Source organism: Dreissena polymorpha, chromosome 3, assembly GCF_020536995.1.
Source record: "Dreissena polymorpha isolate Duluth1 chromosome 3, UMN_Dpol_1.0, whole genome shotgun sequence".
Classification (NCBI taxonomy): domain Eukaryota; kingdom Metazoa; phylum Mollusca; class Bivalvia; order Myida; family Dreissenidae; genus Dreissena; species Dreissena polymorpha.
In genome coordinates, this window is record NC_068357.1 from 150065803 (window position 1) to 150086901 (window position 21099).

Genomic DNA, 21099 nt, shown 5'->3' on the forward strand with positions numbered 1-21099 from the left:
GTCCGTGCTATTTCTCAGCAACTAATGACCGGAATTCAATGAAACTTTATGGGAAGCTTCACTACCAAAAGGAGATGTGCATATTATCAGCGGGTTCTGGTCGGATAATTTTTCACAGAGTTATGGCCCTTTGAAATTTAATATTAAAAAAAATCTTGTCCCCCCAACTACTGTGCCCTCAAGACGTTTCCTTTTATCTGGAAATATAGTGATTATTGTGACAAAAAAAAACTTTGGGGAGCATCACCCGTCTCCGACGGTTTCTTGTTATGACATCTAAGAATTGGTTGGTCAATATGGGCACTGGATTTGATCCCTACTTGAAAATCAAGGTCAAGGATCAAGGTCACCAGTTCAAGGTCAAACAAATCTTGGCAGGAGATATAGCTGTCTCTTGGAATGCCTTGTTACAAGTGATTGACATGGATATTATAAATTACAAATGCCATTATGGCATTACTGTTATAAGAAATACCAGTAGGACTCAGAAATTGCTAAATAATTTAGTACTTGTATGTGGGATCAAGGAATTGTTATCAGTTCAGGCATCATATTTTCGAGATAACATGCAGAACTTAAACATAAAGCAATAACTTGGTTGTTCAAATGATCTCGCCACCAAGCCAATAAAGTGATGATTAATGACTGCCTTTGGCCTTTCTTAGTTTGAACATCAAATTTCAATGATCTGTTTAATTAGTCTCAGAAAAAATATCACATTTTAATCAGGACTTGTTTGAAATGCAACCCATGAGAAAGACGTCTGACCTCGGACATTACCTATAACATTTGCTGAGGTCCAGTATTCTTCCCGAAACTGTCAGACCTTGTGTCTGACAAAAACAAAAGTAAAAATGTGTATTTTTGAAAATGAAAAAGAAACAAGGAATATGTTTTATGTCCCCTGATCGATAGATCGGGGGTATATTGTTTTTGTCCTGTCTGTCTGTCATTCTGTCCCAAAACTTTAACCTTGGTTAAAGTTTGATAACTTTTGCAATATTGAACATAGCAACTTGATATTTACCATGCATGTGTATCTCATGTAGCTGCTCATTTTGAGTGGTGAAAAGTCAAGGCCGAGGTCATCCTTCAAGGTCAAAGGTCAAATGTCATTGTATTTTTACTTTCCTAAAACTTTAACCTTCGTTAAAGTTTTATCATAACTTTTTAAATATTGAACACAGCAACTTCATATTTGGCCGCATGTGTATCTCGTGGAGCTGCACATTTTGAGTGGTGAAAGGTCAAGGTCATCCTGCAAAGTCAAAGGTAAAAATTACACACACAAAATTCATTTCTCCATTCAATATCTTACTGACTTCTCTACAGCTGCACATTTTTAGCGGTGAAAGGTCAAGGTCAACCTTCAAGGTCAAAGGTCGAATATCATTGTATTTTTCTTTCCTATAACTTTAACATTCCTTAAAGTTTTATCATAACTTTTTAGCTCACCTGATTGCTCACGTGAGCTTTTGTGACCGGTCTTTGTCCGTCGTCTGTCATTCCATCCACATTTGCTTGTAAACACTCTAGAAGCCACATATATTGTCCAATCGTTATGAAACTTGGTCAGAAGCTTTGTCCAAATGAAATCTCGGTCGAGTTTGAAACTGGGTCGTGCTGGGTCAAAAACTAGGTCACTAGGTCAAAAAAAGGAAAAAACTTGTAAACACTGTAGAAGTCACATTTCATGCCCATTCTTCATGTCACTTTGTCAAAATGTTTGTCTTAATGATGTGTTGGTTGAGTTCAAAAGTGGTTCCGGTTCGTTGAAAAACATGGCCGCCAGTGGGCGGGGCAGTTTTCCTTATTTGGCTATAGAGAAACCTTGTAAACACTCTAGAAGTCACAATTTTTGCCAATTGGCATTAAAGTTGGTCAAAACAATGGTTTTATTGATTTCTCGGACGAGTTTGAAAATGGTCCAGATCGGTGAAAAAACATGGCCGCCACTGGGCAGGGCATTTTTCTCTATATGTATATAGTGAAAACATGTGAACACTCTAGAAGTCACATTTTTGGCCCAATTTTCTTGAAATTTGGTCAGAACATTTGTTTTCTTGATATGAGAGTTGAGTTCGAAAATGGGTCCGGTCCGTTGAAAAACATGGTTGACAGGGGACGGGCAGTTTTCCTTATATTTATATAGTAAAAAGGCTTGTAAACATTCATGAATTAAGGTCATGTAACATGCGAGACAACTCTTCTAAATATTGTATAAGTTTACAGTAGTTACTCCCCTTTGACTATTAATGTTTTTATAATAATACAGTGTATTTTCTAGAGGGCACACTTCTTTTCCAATCGTCATGCAACTTGTTCAGAAGCTTTGTCCCAATGATATCACGATTGAGTTCGAAACTGGGTCATGCCGGGTCAAAAACTAGGTCACTAGGTCAAAAAAAAGAATAAACCTTGTAAACACTGTAGAAGTCACATTTTATGCCCAATCTTCATGAAACTTTGTCAAAATGTTTGTCTTAATGATATATTGGTTGAGTTCAAAAGTGGTTCTGGTCTGTTGAAAAACATGGCCGCCAGTGATCGGGGCAGTTTTCCTTATTTGGCTATAGAGATACCTTGTAAACACTCTAGAGGACACATTTTTTGTCCGATCTTCATGAAACTTGGTCAGAAGATTTGTCCCAATGATATCTCGATGGAGTTGGAAACTGGGTCATGCTGGGTCAAAAACTAGGTCACTAGGTCAAAAAAAAGAAAACCTTGTAAACACTGTAGAAGTCACATTCCATGCCCAATCTTCATGTAACTTTGTCAAAATGTTTGTCTTATTGATATGTTAGTTGAGTTCAAAAGTGGTTCTGGTCCGTTGAAAAATATGGCCGCCAGTGGGCGGGGCAGTTTTCCTTATTTGGCTATAGAGAATCCTTGTAAACACACTAGAAGTCACAATTTTTGCCCAATCATCATGAAAGTTGGACAAAACATTGGTTTTATTGTTATCTCGGACGAGTTTGAAAATGGTCCAGATGGGTGAAAAACATGGCCGCCAGTGGGCGGGGCATTTTTCTCTATATGTATATAGTGAAAACATGTGAACACTCTAGAAGTCACATTTTTGGCCCAATTTTCATGAAATTTGGTCAGAACATTTGTTACCTTGATACGAGAGTTGAGTTAAAAAATGGTTTAGGTCAGTTGAATAACATGGCTGCCGGAGGGGGGGGGCAGTTTTCTTATATTTATATAGTAAAAAAAGCTTGTGAACACTCTAGAAGTCACATATTTTCCCAAATCATCATGAAACTTGGTGAAATAATTGGTTTTATATATATCTCAGATGAGGTCGCAAATGGTCCCAATCAGTAAAAAAACATGGCCACCAGGAGGGGGGGCAGTTTTCCTTATGTGACTAGAGAGAAACCTTGTGATCAAACACTAAAGCAGTCTCATTTTTTGCCTAATCATCGTGAAACTTAGTCAATACACTGGTTTTATTGATTTCTCTGACAAGTTGGAAAATGGCTCAGATCGGTGAAACACACTTTTTAGGTGAGGTTTTAGAATTGGTCTTTGTCCGCCGTCCATTCATCCACATTCGGTTTGTAAACACTCTAGCATTCACACTTCTCGAGCATTCTTTATGAAAGTTGCTGAAAGATCTCAGTCAAGTTTGATAATGAGCAAAATCACATAATTAATGCCATAATTATTGCCTTTAGATTGTCCAAATTTTCCTTATATTATACAAAATCCTTGTAAACACTCTAGAGGTCACAATTTTGTTTCAGATTTTATGAATCTTGGTAAATATATTTATTTTTGTAAGCAAAGTTTGATGTTTGGTAAGGGGGGTCAACTCAAAATATAGGTCACCAGGTAAAATTTTACAAAAACAAAAACACTCCATACGCCAGAGTTTTGGTTCAATAATAATGAAACTTGACCAGGATGTTTGTCTGGACAATATCTAGGTCAAGTTTGACGTTTGGTATAGATTAAATGAACCGTCTCCTCTCAGGTGAGCGAACTAGGGCCATCTTGGCCCTCGTGTTTAATATTGAACAAAGCAACTTGATATTTGGCATGCATGTGTATCTCATTGAGCTACACATTTTGAGTGGTGAAAGGTCAAGGTCATCCTTCAAGGTCAACGGTCAAATATATGGCTTCAAAGCGGCGCAATAGGGGGCATTGTGTTTCTGACAAACACATCTCTTGTTAAAAAGTACAGACTGGTTTATCTTTATTACAATTCAATAGATTATTGAACTTAAAAATAAAACAGATTTTCACGACCAGTCAAACTTGCTATATTTGCTGGTGACATAACAAACTTTAAGCGTGATTCTTAGAACCAGTCAAACAGTGCACCTTGTTTGTATTGATTAAGGAGCTCTCTTCACTTTTAATTGAATGTTTTACCATGAGTTTTCATAGAAGGGGTTACAATTTAGTTGCTATGTTATTGTATTTAGAATTGTCATATTAATTTTTTTTTAAACTCCATGAAACTCTATAAAAGGTATTTCCTACTGTTTTGTTAAAGAAGGACAAGGGATGGTAAAATCGGGTAAGGTCTTATCAATTTTTTTTAGTCTTTCGCATGGGTGTGAAATGTAAGGGATTCGTGCTTGACACTTTCAGACATTCAGAAATAGATTCAAGGTTACAATTTTTTTTTTTTAACTAAATTTGCATTTTAGCTCATAATGATGTGGAACTTTCACATTGGTTTTTCTGTTTAGTCTCAGGGTGCTATTTTATGCAATCAATGTGCTGCGTGATGTGAGGACATACAGAGATGGTGTGGCCACATTGACAGAGCTCAAGAAGAAGCTCATGTCCTCTCCCTATGTGCTGGAGTACAAGGTTGCCAGTGTGGATACACTAGGTATGCCAAGATGATTGGGGGTCTGAAACTAGAATTTTGTGAACATATTAATTGTCTCCCTTATTTTTTTTTAAACATAATTATTGGCTCCCGTGATTTTTAGCTCGACTATTATATATGAAATATATATAGTGGAGCTATGCTACTCACCCCGGCGTCGGCGTTCCGTGTCCGTTTGCGTGCAAATGTTAAAGTTTGCGTACTACCCCAAGAATTTTCAATGTCCCTTGACATATTGCTTTTATATTTTGCATACTGGTTTGCCATCATGACCCCAACCTATAAACAAGAGCAGACAACTGTATCAAGCATTTTGACAGAATTATGGCCCTTTTTATACTAAGAATATGCATATTATTGATAAATCTATGTAAAAGTTTGCGTACTACCCCAAATATTTCCTGTGTCCCTTGACATATTGCTTTCATATTTTGCATACTTGTTAACAATCATGACCCCAACCTATAAACAAGAGCAGACAACTGTATCAAACATTTTGACAGAATTATTGCCCCTTTTATACTTAGAATATGCACATTATTGATAAATCTATGTCAAAGTTTGCGTACTTCCCCAAATATTTCCTGTGTCCCTTGACATATTGCTTTCATATTTTGCATACTTGTTTACCAACATGACCCCAACCTATAAACAAGAGCAGACAACTGTATCAAGCATTTTGACAGAATTATGGCCCCTTTTATACTTAGAATATGCATATTATTGATGAATCGATATTGATGTTAAAAATTGACAAAACAACACTTACCTTACATACCACAATGCACTCCACCCAAACCATCCCCCACGCCCCCCCCTCCCCCCCTCCCTCAAATTTTTTTTTTTTCTTAGTTTTGAAAGATCATCTATTAAATGATCACACACCCACATTATACCCCCCCCCCCCCCCCCCCCCCCCCTCTCCATGATGGCTTACGTTTTACTGTCAAGCACTCGAATAGTCGAGCGCGCTGTCCTCTGACAGCTCTTGTTTTAAACATATTTATTGTCTTTCTTGAATTTTGTTAATATATTAATTGTTTCCTTGAATTTTCTAAACATATTAATATATCCCTTGAAATTTTTGAAATATTAATTGTCTTGATTAAATATTGTGAACATTGTCTCCTTTTGATTTGTGAATATATTATTTGTCTCCCTTGAATTTTTTTAACATATTTATTCTCTCCTTTGTACTTTTTGCCCAACATTTATGGAATAAAATATATACCTTTGAATTTCAGGAAGAGATCAACTTAAGATTGAAATAAAAAATTTCTTAATTTACTATCATTAAACAAAAAACTGCATAAAAAGCACAGGTTGGTAACTAACCCATGTATAACTGTAAATTACTGGGGGAAAACACATTCGTGGCAAAAATTGGGAAAATTTACATGGATGATCAAGATACTTACCCTTTCATTGTAGTATGCCAAAAGAACTGCTCTGGGCACGGTCATTGTGACATGAAGACCAAGCGGTGTATCTGTGAGGCCTTCTGGACCTCCAATCTCTTCCTGTACTGGATCTACGGGGAGACTAACTGTGGTGGGGCTCCTTACTTCCCCTTTCACGCTCAGATGCAATTACAAAATTCTATAGGATGTACACTTAAAAGTCTGACAATTCTATGAGAACTCCAAATGTCAAGACATTGCAGCTAGCTCTGCTGTAAAGTCCTATGCAATGATGATTTAACTGGGACGAGACCAGGGAATCCCAGATTCCACGGATGTTGTCATTGATTTCATATTGCTAATTTAAATATTACATGTGCGTAACAGGGGAGGCTATGGAAAATAAATAAGGTCGGACAGTGTAAAGAGACTTCGGACAGTACGGAGTTTTGAGATTAATATCAAAATTCAAACTTCGGACACATTTCCTTGTGAAAATTGATAATCACTCATACAGTATTGATAGTATGTTCCCATGCTGAATGATTTCAAACGGCAATACATTGCTCAACACTCTTATTTTTATATACATATTTTACCTAACCAATACTCTTCTAAAAGAAAGAACAGTAAGTACAAGAAACTTGAAGAGATAATAGAGAAAATAATAGAATTTTCCAATGTTCGGTTTTTCATGCATATAGTTTCTGTAATGTTAAATTGTGTACTATATTATAATAGTTTAATCCATAAACATATATTGCATTGAGTATTCTGAAAGTAATACATACTTTTGTTATTGTGCAGTTATTATTACTGTATTTTCTATGTTTCAGATTGGAGTATTTTGTACGTTGTGATAGTGTGCTTTTTCATTGTGATATTCTGTACTGGTGCAATATGGGGCTGCATTTTCTGCTGGCAAAGAAAAAGGTAACTTAGAGAGAAAAACATTAACAGTGTAATTTGTGTGTTTTTATGTAAGTTTGTTTTATACTGTTCTTCCTGAGTTGTCATATACTGCTTGAAAACATGCCAATTTGATTGCTCCTAATAAAATAAACGACAAATGTTCTCTGCAGTCCCAGATTGAGGTTGATTTACTATTTCTCTCCATAGGTGCAGGTGCCGGTGCAGTGGCTGTCGTCGAACTACAAAGAAGAGACATCGCTACTCTCTGCTGCAAGACGCAGACAAAGATGAAGAGACGCTGGAACTCAAATCAGGTTGGGGTTTTCAGGAGTTTTTACTGTTGCTAAAAATAGATTATTGTTGATTGGTGGAACTAGGTCAAGGGCAGCATTTGCTAAAAATGTATAGAAATGAGGAAATGCTGGAATTCATATATGTTATGAATTGTTCAGATAAATATTTACAGTTTGATGTTGTGTTGAACTTAATAAATATATGTCAACAAGGCCACACAAGGTCAGTGTTACGCTTGCTAAATATATATAAATATTTGCTAAAAAAAAAAAAGATAACTTTCTCATGTAAGCCAGTTGTCAAATACTAGAATAAGCATGTGCATGTAGTAGTGGGCAGTGGGACAGGCCCAGTAAATGTGAGAATAGGTTGACTGAAAGCCTTAAACTGACTGAAATAGTGAACAACATGCAAGTAAACTGTCTCTAAATGAGATGTCGGGTAAAAATGATCTGCATCTTATTGGCCAGTTAAAAACTCTGACATTCAGATATTTTATATGTGTTTCTATTTTAGATGAGTGATTTGTCAAAGCTATGCAATGTAGGTTAAAAAGTTGATTTGGTCATTCTTGTTTTTTTTTGCTATTAATCGCTTTGTTTTGTCTGTTCTTTTTGATTACTGATTTTCAAGTTATTATTTAAAGAAACTGTTTTATTTTAGCATTTTCTTTACAATAAAGAATGTTTTTAGCCTGTGTTTTACATTAAAAATAAAATCTTTCTAAAAATTTCTCTATTACTGACCTTAAATTTACAATATCTAGCCTTTTCTACACCATATTTTTGCATTACAAATATGAATCTTTTGAGGCTAACTTGTTCAGAAAATGAAAGTCTACTTTAAGTTACATAAATTATACTAAGTTAAGACCTGCTCTTATTTGTAATTGATATGTTCGTCCTGTGATTTACAACTTTGGCCATGTTTAAATTGACAATATGGGTTTTTGTAAGAAAAGTTTAAAATCTTTACTTTTTTTAGCTCACCTGAGCATAAAGTGATCATGGTGAGCTATTGTGGTCAGTCTTTAACCAGAGTCCAGTAGTGCAGTGTCAACTTTTAGCTCTTTGCCACTCTTGAAGCCCCATTATTTATCCAATCTTGATGAAATCGGTCTTGGAAATATCTAGGCCCAGTTCAAATATGGGTCATGCATGTTCTAAAACCTAATGATCAGGTAAAATCTTAGAGATCTTGTTACTACTCTAGAAGACACATTATGAGTCAATCTTGAACATTAGACAGGTCAATTTTAAATCTGGGTCACAAGTGTCAAAACTAGGTCACAATTTCTAAGCTTAGAAAAACAAACCTTCACAATGGTTTATGTTTGGGCGAACAACTGGAAATCAAGCCTTTACTTAACTTTTTATTTATCAGTGTGTCTGTATTAACCCTTTCCACTTAGGTATCTATTTTGACACATTTGTAGTGCCTTACAAAGTTATGTTTAAATAAAGACCTTTTATACTAAATTCAAGTTTTAAAGGCTTCATATCCCACCCTTAGATACTGGTGAGCAACAAACAGCATAAAACATGAACAGACTGCGAGTTACTCGCAGGCTGTTCTGGTTTTATGCTGTTTGCATATAGCCATTTTCACTTTGTTTCTGAGTGGGAAAGGGTCAACAAAGGAGTATTTATAATTTCAGGTAAAATGCAGAACAGCAGTTTGATGCTGTCGGACTCGGAGTTCTCAAGTGAAGAAGAAACTATATTCTTGAACAATAAAAAGACTAATGGACATATTGGAAAATTGAACGGAGTGAATAAACATTTGAAGAACTCGCTGAAGACGTGAAATCTTAACTGCTGTTGTATAAAGGTTGTGGTGATGTTTGATTTCTGACTTGTTTTTACAAATAACTGATGTAAAATGTGAATATCCTGGAACAATCCATGTTTTTGTTGTTTCGTTGGTCATTTAATACGCACACAATTTTGTTAAAAAAACACAATAATGTTGTGTGGTTGATGCATGGAGTGTTGGTGTATAAGGCTAAATAAAAAGCATTTTGTAAGAAGAATAAGAAACAAAGAGTTATTTGTTAAATCAAAATTATATTTATTGCTAAACAGTAAGGTATTTTGAAGATTGTATGGTAGATATGATTGTAAATATAATTTATGTAAACAAAGTGCCTCAAATCAGGGGTGGCAAATTTATATGTAAGATTATTTGTTCATATTTAGCTCTATGGTCAGACAGATATGCAAAGGCTCTTTCAGTGTTAAAACTTTTAACTTTTAATTTAACAGTTGTAATAACTTTGTAACTATATTATTCATTTCGACTTTGCCTATGGTATCATTTTAGCGAATGATGCAATACTCCTTGTTGAGTATTTTGATAAGATGTGTGCTCGATTTTAATTATGATAAATTAAGATTTGAACATAAATAGATATTCACCCTAAACAAGGACTATGCCTTTATCATAAACTCAAACATTAGGTTCCACGCAGTTATCATTTGTTATATTGACATAAGTTATTCCTCTGTTTTAAGAAGCATGAATGAGGCAAATCCAGTTGCCAACAGTCCAATTTTAGAACTCGTGCCAGTGCTGGTATATATTTCAGATTGGTGAGGCAAACAGAGGCAATTTGCAGCAACCTGCGTGATAATTTAACTTAAATTTGCCACCCCTGTTCATAAGTATCTTAACATATTATATAAATGTGCCAAAATTTCAGCAATTCTAGCTACCCCTGAACTGGTTATTTGTGAACAATTGTGGTGTTTCCATGCAGTTTTGTACAAATGTTGTTTTCACTGATGATATGAGCCTTCTGCTTTGGGAAAATGGTGCTTAATGCATATTTGTAAAGTGTTTTCCCAGATGAGCCTGTGCAGTCCGTACAGTCTAATCAGTGATGACACTTTCAGCTTAAATTGTTGTTATTTTTATATTAACCCTTTGCATGCTGGGAAATTTGTCGTCTGCTAAAATGTTGTCTGCTGAATTTCTAAAATTAGCATTTTCTTCGATTTTTTTCAAAGAATATTATCAGAATAGCAAACAGTTTGGATCCTCATGAGACGCCACGTTCTGTGGCGTCTCATCTGGATCCAAACTGTTTGCAAAGGCCTTCAAAATTCGGTTCCCGCACTGAAGGGGTTAAAGGAAGTCACTTCTGTGTGAAAATCCAGTTTAGACAAAAAGTGTCGTCGCTGGTTAGCATGTGCTGACTGCACAGGCTAAACTGGGACGGTAATTTAAGCACATGGATTAAACCTCATTTTTTCATATTGAGGCTGAGATGTTTTGTGCAAAGATGTTTTCAATGTTTTTACTTAGTTGTTTTAGTTGCCTTCTATTCATGAATGGGAGACAATCCCAATTTATTTTAATCATCAATTACAAAAGGTATTTCAAGGTAAATATATATGTGATGATTTGTTATTCTGAGAGGCTTAACAAAATCTTACAATTTACAAATGCAAACACAACCATGTCTGAACATGTTATGAAGCATCACTCTTATTATGTTACTTTTGTCATTTCATGCATATTCAACCTTTTGCCATATGTGGGGCAACATTGAAATCCATTATAAATAGGTTCACTAAACCATTTGTTTATATATTTTTTTGTTGTTTATTATTACATGCTTTATGTTTACTCATTCCATAACTTACACAACTTTGTCTGCTTTTATGTTATTTATTAAATTGAAATTATGGATTCATTAAGTATGTTTTATTTAAAATGTGTCTGTTTTGTCTTTAAAAAAGACAAATGTCTAACAGGATATTTGAAGAAAGCATTGTTTGTCTATTTATTGTTTACATTTATAAGTAATATACATGAACAGGCTAAAAAGCTTTTGCCAAAAGTCTTTACTAGATTATTGAAGGGTTATATATGTTGACTCATTGTAATATGTGTCTTGTTCTGTGAAAATTGGGCAAAATGCATGTGGGTAAAGTGTCATCCCAATTTAGCTTGTGCAGTCCACACAGACTAATCAGGGACGACACTTTCCGCTTTAATGGTACTTTTTGTTTACATGAAGTCCCTTTTTACAGAAAATCTAGTTTACGTGGAAAGTGTCGTCCCTGATCAGCCTGTGCGGACTACACAGGTTAATCTGGGACGACACTTTACGCACATGCATTATGCCCAGTTTTCTCAGAACAAGACACATATAATCCACAAACAAAGCATCTGACAAGTGAGTCTGTGATGTTAACAAGCGAGTTCGTGATGTCAAATAGATTTCCCTGTAAGATTAAATTGACGGTTTATTTGATGCAATTTTATTGATGCCTACATTAGATGCATATGCATTGGTGGATTGAAGTAACTGCATTTTTTATATTATCACTATAAAAGGGACCAATGATATGGTTAGCTGTCAGAAAACAGTCTTTGTTAGATGTTAGTTTCATGTCCTCAAATCCTGCGGTTTGAAATTCAGTTTGAAATTCAACTAAAGTGTCATTCAGTTATTTGTTTAAGCAGACACATACATGTTTATTTGAACATTTCAGTGTTGACATTATGTTGTTCATTGATATTGCACAATTATTTATTCAGAGATTCAGTTTTCTTTTATGGTGTATTATTATGCAACGTTTATGCACACATTCATATTGCATTAGGTGTGAGATTAATTTGGTTCTAAATCTTTTTGTTGTTATTATATTTTAAAGTCATTATTATTTTGTTTATTTTTCTATCTATATTTGTTTGTGAAAAAAGGCTGTATTAATTTAATTTATGGGAACACCTTTGCGGGCAGGATGGGGGCCATCAAGCAGGCAGTCAGTGGTAAATATTTGTCAGCAGCTAAACTTTGTCCAGCATAGCTGGATTTTCAAATAACCTTTATGGAAGTGATCAGCATGATAAGCCTGAGTGTGTGCACAAGAACCAGGTCCCTATGTGTACAAGGTCAGGGTCATAATTCAAAGGTCAAATTATGTATATTAATTGATAAAAAAAGAAATTATTTGCAAGGTTAGATGCAATGTCTCAAAGTAAAAACTGGTGCAAGGTCAAGCTCACATCTCAAGGTCAAAGGTCAATTTCAGGAAATTTGTACAGAACACATAGTCTGGTGCAGACATTTGTCAGGCATGGATGGATTTTCAATAAACATGGCAAAAGTGATCAGCATTATGAGACAAAGTGTCATGTGCAAGGTCAAGGTCACTTAGTCTAATGTCAAGGTCACAAATTTAAGTCTAATGTCAAGGTCACAAATTTAGGTCAAAGGTCAAAACAGAGTTTTGAGCAAATAGATTATTTTGAAATAACTTTGCGGTAGTTACAAGAATACTCAGTGCTGACTTTATAACCAATAAGTCCCTACGTTGTTGGTCAAGAATATACAGTGAAGGGTAAAATCTGAGAAATCAATAGAGAATTTGTCCAATCTTTACCCCCCAAAAAAAGTGCAAAGGGGTGTATCTTTGTGACAATGTCACTATTGTATAAAATAATTTTTCTCTGCAATAAATCTAGCCCAATCAGCTTTAATTTTACATGGCTATTTTCTGCCATTTCAACAAAAAATTTGAAATGTCCACATTTAATATTGTAGTCTCAATTTAGTGTTTAAATGGCATTTAAATTGCAAAATAAAGTCCTCTTGATATGCATCAGTTTATGTATAAAGTTGGCATCAAAAATAATAAAGTTGTATTTATAAAATTGTTGTTAAATATTTGCTGAATGCTTACTATCATGTTCTTATGTTGTTTTTTTCTCATGATTTTCTGTGTTAGAGCATCGTAGCTGCTCATCAATGTTTTATTTGCCATGTATTCATGTTTTTATTGTTTTTTACTTGCAATACAGTTGTTATAGCCTTCCAAGGATTTGCTAATATTTTAAATCATTGTTTTGTCTTATAAATGTCAACAAAAATTTAAAACCTATTTCAACCATGTTTATGCATTGATAAAAGATAAGTATATCTCCCCATTCTTTCCGTGACATTAATTTTTAGGTTAGTGTGTCTCTATAGAGGTTGTATTTTCAACAATAATTTGCATGTACCATTTAACTATTTTACTGCAAAAACAAGCGTATTACAGGTCATAACTGTAAATCTATCATGATTTTTTAATGTCTTTGCTGGGTACGGATTTGCATTCCTTGGAATGTTTGATGGCTGATCTTCTGAGATTAGAAGTCGCTTTATTATTTATTCATTTTGTATGTTATGTTTTTCAGTGTATGTTCTTTTTGGCATGTTTTGTTCAGTTTTGCTCTTTGCTCAGTCTTTGTTTCTCATTCATTTTCATCTCACAAAATTAACTGCCACTGTAAATCGGTTTAGGTGCGTATGCAAATCGGATTCGCTCTTGGTTGAGTTTCATCTGTAACTTGGTTGAGTTGCTTTGTAACTTGGCTGAGATGCTCTGTAACTCTGAAAATAATAGTAAGTTATTTGCAAGTGTGCAATTTAATGCGGGGGGGGGGGTAATGTTGACTAAAGCAATAACCTTTTCGTGATTGTATTGTCACTCATCAACCACTTAATAGTAGACGATGAAATCTTTTTTATTTAAACATCATATTATTTGTTTGTTGTAGGTATAGCAAAACTTTGATAGCAACATTCCTTTTGACAAATGATTTTTTTCTGCTACATGTTAAAGCTTTACTCTACCATTGACTAGGCACCAAATAAAAAGTCTCCATGCCCGATTAGTGTTCTTTTGTAACATGTGGCAGCGATAAAGGGTATCTCGTTTTTAGTTGTCAGTCGTTGGTATGAAAACACATTCCATATAAATCTTTGATTTCAAATTTTAATTCAGTCTGATATATTGCAAAGAGTGGTTAGAGAGACTGTAGACATTATTTTCTAAGTCAGCATTTTATTGTTCATCTCTTTCCTAACTTCTTCATTTTTTTTTTAATGAAAAGTATTACACATACTTTATTATTTTTTAGCTCACCTGAGCACACATGCTCATGGTGAGCTTTTGTGATCGCCTTTTGTCCGTCGTGCGGCGTCCGTCGTGCTGCGTCAACATTTGCCTTGTTTACACTCTAGAGCCCACATTTATTGTCCAATCTTCATGAAATTTGGCCAGAAGATTGGTCTCAATAATATCTTGGATGAGTTTAAAAATGGTTACGTTTGCTTGAAAAACATGGCTGCCAAGGGACGGGGCATTTTTCCTTATATGGCTATAGTAAAATCTTGTTAACACTGTAGAGGCCACATTTATTGTCTGATATTCATGAAACTTGGTCAGAAGATTTATCCCAATAATATCTTGGACGAGTTCGAAAATGATGCCTGTTGGTTGCAACAACATGGCCCCCAAGGGGGCGGGGAATTTTTCCTAATATGGCTATAGTAAAACCTTGTTAACACTCTTGTGGCCACATTTATTTTCCGATCTTCATGAAACTTGCTGAGAAGATTTGTCCCAATGATATCTTAGATGAGTTCAAAAACGGTAACCTTTGCTTGAAAAACATGGCTGCCAAGGGTCGGGGCATTTTTCCTTATATGGCTATAGTAAAATCTTGTTAACACTCTAGAGGCCACATTTATTGTACAATCTTTATGAAACTTTGTCAGAAGATATACCCCAATAATATCTTGGACGAGTTCGAAAATGATGCCGGTTGGTTGAAAAACATGGCCGCCAGGGGGCGGGGCATTTATCCTTATATGGCTATAGTAAAACCTTGTTAACACTCTAGAGGCCACATTTATTGTCCAATCTTGATGAAATATGGTCAGAAGATTTTTCTTAATGATATCTTGGATGAGTTCGAATTTGGTTATGTTTGCTTGAAAAACATGGCCGCCAAGGGTTGGAGCATTTTTCCTTATATGGCTATAGTGAAAGCTTGTTACATGTAACACTCTAGAGGCCACATTTACTGTCCGATCTTCATGAAACTTTGTCAGAAGATTCATCCCGATAATATCTTGGACGAGTTGAAAAATGATGCCGGTTTGTTGAAAAACATGGCTGCCAGGGGGCGGGGCATTTTTTACTTATATGGCTATAGTAAAACCTTGTTAACACTTTAGAGGCCACATTTATTTTCCAATCTTCATGAAACTTGGTCAGAAGATTTGTCCCAATAATATCTTGTTATCTCAGGTAGCGACTTTGAGCCTTTCAGGCCCTCTTGTCTGATTTCAGTTGATGATTATCAACAATATACATATATATATACTTTCCATTTCTCTGAGACAGGAGTTGCAGGTTGAATGCATTCATTCTTATTAGCTCACATGAGCACAAGGTGTTCATGGTGAGCTTTTTGTGATTGCCTTTTGTCCGTCGTCTGTTGCTTGTTGTGCGTCTTCAACATTTGCCTTGTTAACACACCAAAGCGATCTTCATGAAACTTGGTCAAATGATTTGTCCCAATGATATCTTTGAAAACGGTTCTGATTGGTTGAAAAACATGGCTGCCAAGGGGCGGGGCATTTTTCCTTATATGGCTATATTTCAACCTTGTTAACATTCTAAGAAGGCGTCGTCAATATTTGCCAAGTGTTAAAACACTAAAGCCACATTTATTTGTCAGACCTTCATGAAACTTGGTCAAATGATATGTCCCAATTATATCTTTAAAAATGGTTCTGGTTGGTTGATAAACATGGCTGCCAAGGGGCAGGGCATATTTCCTTATATCACTATATTAAAACCTTGTTAACACTCTAAAAGTCACATTTAAAGTAGAATCATAATGAAACTTGGTCAGAACATTAAAATTATTGTACTTATGATATCTTGGATGAGTTTGAAAATGGTTCCGGTCTGATGAAAAACATGACTGCCAGGGGGAGAGGGATTAGTTCTTATATGGCTTTAGTAAAACCTTGTGACATTTATGGTCCAATCTTCATGAAACTTGGTTGAAAATGTTTCGCGTCCATTGAAAAACATGGCCGCCAGAGGTATTGGCTTTTGTTAATCATTGTTATTGTTATCAATACTTTTCTTTTTCATTTATACCAATACTGTTGTTATGTTATTAGACGTGCTTTTAAAACTGTGCCGTGTTTTGCGAAAACGGGTCTTATGTCTTAGGAGTGCCGAGTTCCAACTTGTTTTCTTTTATTTCATAATCGTTGTAATTGTTATCAAGACATTTCTTTTTCATTTATACCAATACTGTTGTCATGTTATTGGACGTGCTTTTAAAACTGAGCCACATATTGCGAAAATGGGTCTTATGTCTTAGGAGTTCCGAGTTCCAACTTGTTCTCTTATTTTTCATAATCTTTGTAATTGTTATCAAGACTTTTTTTTTCATTTATGCGAATACTTTCGTCATGTTATTGGACGTGCTTTTAAAACTGAGCCACGTATTGCGAAAACGGGTCTTATGTCTTAGGAGTTCCGACAAGCCTGCCATTCGCCTTTTGAAATTTAAAATTACACAACTTTTGAAACTGTATAATTAATTTTGATGTTATTGTGTTATATATCATGGGCACAACTCTTAAATTGTATTGCATAATGTCATTATGCTATGTATTATGGGCCGGAGGCCTTGATTTACTCAATAAACTGTTCTGTTTTGTTATGATATGGCTTTAGTAAAACCTTGTTAACTCTCTAGTATAATCTATGACATTTTTTTGCTAAACTTTTAGAAGAAAGGGCAAGTTACTCTACTTGCCCTGATGTCAACATCTGAGCTTGGTATTAAATTTTTTGATTAGCTAGTTTCTCGGGCATGTCTTGAGGGGTTTCATTCAAATTTTCAACAAGAATGACCCATACTAAAATGGTCTCAATATTAACAAGAAAAAGTTTAGTGTGTTGTCCTCCAACAGCTTGTTGTGAAAATGTTGCAAAACTGTGAACAAGTTTCTTGAAAGTGCAGAAAAATGTTGGAACGTGTGGTGTACCAAGATATCAAGAATAAGCATAGGAAAGTAAACCTCGAACTTAAACAAAAAATGTTTGTTTTGGATTATCCAATCAACTCGTACCATATAGCATTAACATGAGGATTAACAATTTTTGTCCCCGTTGATCAATAATTAAGAAGACAAGCCAATATATTTAAAATTTTGATTTAGTTGAAAGAATTTATGAAATCCATTTTTATACAAATGCACAATCTATTTATATTTTTTAATAAATTGTTGTATGTGATATTTATTAATTTAATATTACTTATAAAGAACCTAATTTGGTAAATTGTTTTGTTTACAAAGTCTAACAAAGTTGACAGATTTAGAAATGTATGCATTATTGTTTCAGGCTAATAGCATTATTGCACTTTTTGAAATCTCATTATTCATTGTTGTGTAACATACAATTAAAAAAACATAGTGTAAATATGGATCTCTTGTGGGGGTTTTGTATTGCCTATATATGGAAGGTACATCTTTATTACATTAAATATGTACATTACTGTCAAGAGGAAAAGGGATATACATTTCATTTGTCGTTTTGACATTGTTATACATATTGACTATACAAATCAATAAAAAAAATGAATAAACTGTTTGTCTTGTCTTTTTAGCTCTTCTGAGAACAACGTGCTCATGGTGAGCTTTTGTGATCGCCTTTTGTCCGTCGTCCGTGGTGCGTAGTCAACATTTGGCCTTGTGAACACTCTAGAGGCCACATTTATTGTCTGATATACATGAAATTTGGTCAGAACATTTGTCCCATTGATACCTCAACTGAGTTCGAAACTGGGTCATGCTGGGTCAAAATCTAGGTCACTAGGTAAAAAAAGGAAAAACCTTGTGAATACTGTAGAAATCACATGTGATGCCCAATCTTCATGTAACTTTGTCAAAACGTTTGTCTCAATGATATGTTGGTTGAGTTCAAAAATGGTTCCGGTCCGTTGAAAAACATGGCCGCCAGGGGGCGGGGCAGTATTCCTTATATGGCTATAGAGAAACCTTGTGAACACTCTAGAAGTCACAATTTTTGCCCAATCATCATGAAACTTGGTCAAAACATTGGATTCATTGATATCTCGGACGAGTTAGAAAATGGTCCAGATCAGTGAAAAAACATGGCCCCCAGAGGGCGGGGCAGTTTTTCTTATATGGCTATAGTTAAACCTTGTTATCACTAGAGGCATTTATTTTCCAATCTTAATGAAATTTGGTATGAAGATTGGTCTCAATGATATCTTGGATTAGTTCGAAAATGGTGACGTTTTCTTGAAAAACATGGCTGCCAAGGGGCAGGGCATTTTTCCTAATATGGCTATAGTACAATCTTGTGAACACTCTAGAGGCCACATTTATTGTCCAATCTTCATGAACTTTGGTCAGAAGATTGTTCTCAATGATATCTTGGATAAGTTCGAAAATGGTTATGTTTGCTTTAAAAACATAGCTGCTAAGGGGCGGGGCATTTTTCCATTTATTGTCCGATCTTCATGAAACTTGGTCAGATTTAGATTCATCCCAATAATATCGTGGACAATTTCAAAAATCATGCTGGTTGGTTGAACAACATGGCTGCCAGGGGGCGGGGCATTTTTCCTTATATGGCTATAGTAAAACCTTGTTAACACTCTAGAGGCCACATTTATTTACCGATCTTTATGAAACTGTCAGAAGATTTGTCCTAATGATATCTTGGATGAGTTCGGAAATGGTTTTGGTTTCTTATAAAACATGGCCACCAGGGGGCGGGGCATTTTTCCTAATATGGCTATATAATTTGCTTTACTAAAACCTTGTTTACACTCTAGAGGCCACATGTATTGTCTGATCTTCATGAAACTTGGTCAGATAATTTGTCCCAATGATATCTTGGATGAGTTCGAAAATAGTTCCGGTAGGTTGAAAAACATGGCCGCCAAGGGGGCGTGGCATTTTTCCGTATATAGCTATAGTTAAACCTTGTTAACACTCTAGAAGCCATATTTATAGTACGATCATCGTGAAATTTTTTCAGAAGATTTTTCCGATTGATATTTTTGACAAGTTTGAAAATGGTTCCAGTTGCTTGAAAAACATGGCCACCAGTGGGCGGGGCATTTTTCCTTATATGGACTTATGAATCTTCATGAAACTTTGTCAATATATTTGTTTAAATGATATCTTGGATGTGTATGAAAATGGTTCTGGTCTGTTGAAAAACGTGGCTGCCAGGGTGTTCACTAGTCATGAAAGTTGGTAAGAACATTTTGTTATAGTGACATCTTGGGCTGCACAGAACAGCTGAGGTCAGTTCCTTTGAAACTCAGGTGAGCGACTTTGGGCCTTTCAGGCCCTCTTGTTTTAATGATAAATAATCAAATTATAACAAAAAATTAACTTTCCTGAAAAATATTTTTTTCGCTATCAAATATATTATACATGTATAACAAGGTATCCAACTCTAAAATCACCCGAAAACAGGATGCATTGCTTTGAACAGCCATTTCTTCATCAATTGTGCAGCGATTTTCATGAACCCAGTCTTGTTCAACGCAGAAATGAATGTCCTTTCTGGAAATGTACATATCTTGTAATATTTCTACAAATGCTGGGTCACAATTTAAGAAAAAACACGATACACAACTCGCGTGACCTGCTTGACAGCGATTATGAAAAAGAAACAAAAAGTATCTGTTCTTATCATACGTTCCCCATTGGGGGACCTCGATATTAAACTGATTTTTGGACACAGATGAGATGTCAGAAGCTTGCTCCGCTCTCGTCACGGGTTGGCCCGGTATTGCAGTACCTCAGGGATCGGCCCACTTAGCCAAAACAAATAATAAACCACTGAACGTTACAGGCAGCGCGCCGAGCGTTGAGTCAGGCAGGAACAGCGGTTATCTCCGGACACGTGGTAATCCGCTTGCGGGCAGCCGATGAGACAAACACGCACCGTTGATTCGCTCGTGTGACCGACCGTTGTAGCAGGTAGGCACTCCTATCGCGTATCACGTTCGTTCATAAGAAAATCACGTAACGAAATGTCGAGTATTGTGTGAACGTTTTCTGCAGAAAATGTTTGGCAGTACAATGTGACCAAAGCAAAAGAGAAATACGTTCTTCCGCGCCCGAGGCTGCGTTAGGTAAGAATCCGGAGTGTGTTCCGGCATTCTTGTGTAATACACTGTTTTAGGCTGACGAAAGTTGGAACCAAGTATTATCGCAAATTTGCTGGTTGGTTAAAACTGGAAGATAGTCAATTTCAGCGCGGTCTTGTGCAGTGGGAAAAAAAAACGGGGCGAACCGCACTTGTCCGTTATAGCGCCAATAACCGAGCTCACATACGTACGTACGCCGGAAGCTCGGATTGAATCCGCCTTGGTGATGAGCGCGTATTCTAACCACTGCGCTAACCAGACAGTCACTGTAAAGTAAGGTAAATGAGTACACTGACCCTATATGCATGCATTTTTACAATCGGTGCACTACACGAATATAAATGGATATAATGACTGACCACGCCTCATAATTGATGACAACGGCTCAAAACGACTGATAATCTCTCATAGCAACTGATCACGCCTTATTATGACTGAAAACGCCGCATAATGACTGATCATGCCTCATAATAAATGACAACGCCTCATAACGACTGACCACGTACTATAGCGACTGACAGCGCATAATAATGACTGACAATGTGTTATAGCGACTGACAACGCCTACTACTGGTTGACAACGTGTTATAAAGACTGACAGCGCCGAATAATGACTGACAACAT

The 21099-nt window shown here is 35.7% G+C and overlaps 1 protein-coding gene, 1 long non-coding RNA gene and 1 pseudogene across 2 annotated transcripts in view; all 3 read left to right on the forward strand.

Moving 5' to 3' along the window:
• The window catches only part of LOC127871961 (dyslexia-associated protein KIAA0319-like protein), a 53339-nt gene extending 44087 nt beyond the window's left edge, over window positions 1–9252 (forward strand). The window contains exons 18-23 of the mRNA XM_052415261.1: window positions 4713–4858; window positions 6290–6409; window positions 7095–7191; window positions 7378–7484; window positions 7981–8007; window positions 9122–9252. Coding sequence (XP_052271221.1) covers window positions 4713–4858; window positions 6290–6409; window positions 7095–7191; window positions 7378–7484; window positions 7981–7988 — 478 coding nt within the window. The 3' untranslated portion in view covers window positions 7989–8007; window positions 9122–9252. The remainder of the gene's footprint in view (window positions 1–4712; window positions 4859–6289; window positions 6410–7094; window positions 7192–7377; window positions 7485–7980; window positions 8008–9121) is intronic.
• Window positions 9253–12673: 3421 nt separating this feature from the next.
• LOC127871963 (uncharacterized) overlaps window positions 12674–21099 on the forward strand; it is an 84453-nt gene continuing 76027 nt past the window's right edge. Inside the window, exon 1 of the long non-coding RNA XR_008045654.1 lies at window positions 12674–13449. This is a non-coding gene — a long non-coding RNA (uncharacterized LOC127871963). The remainder of the gene's footprint in view (window positions 13450–21099) is intronic.
• Window positions 19975–20145, forward strand: LOC127875507 (U2 spliceosomal RNA; annotated as a pseudogene).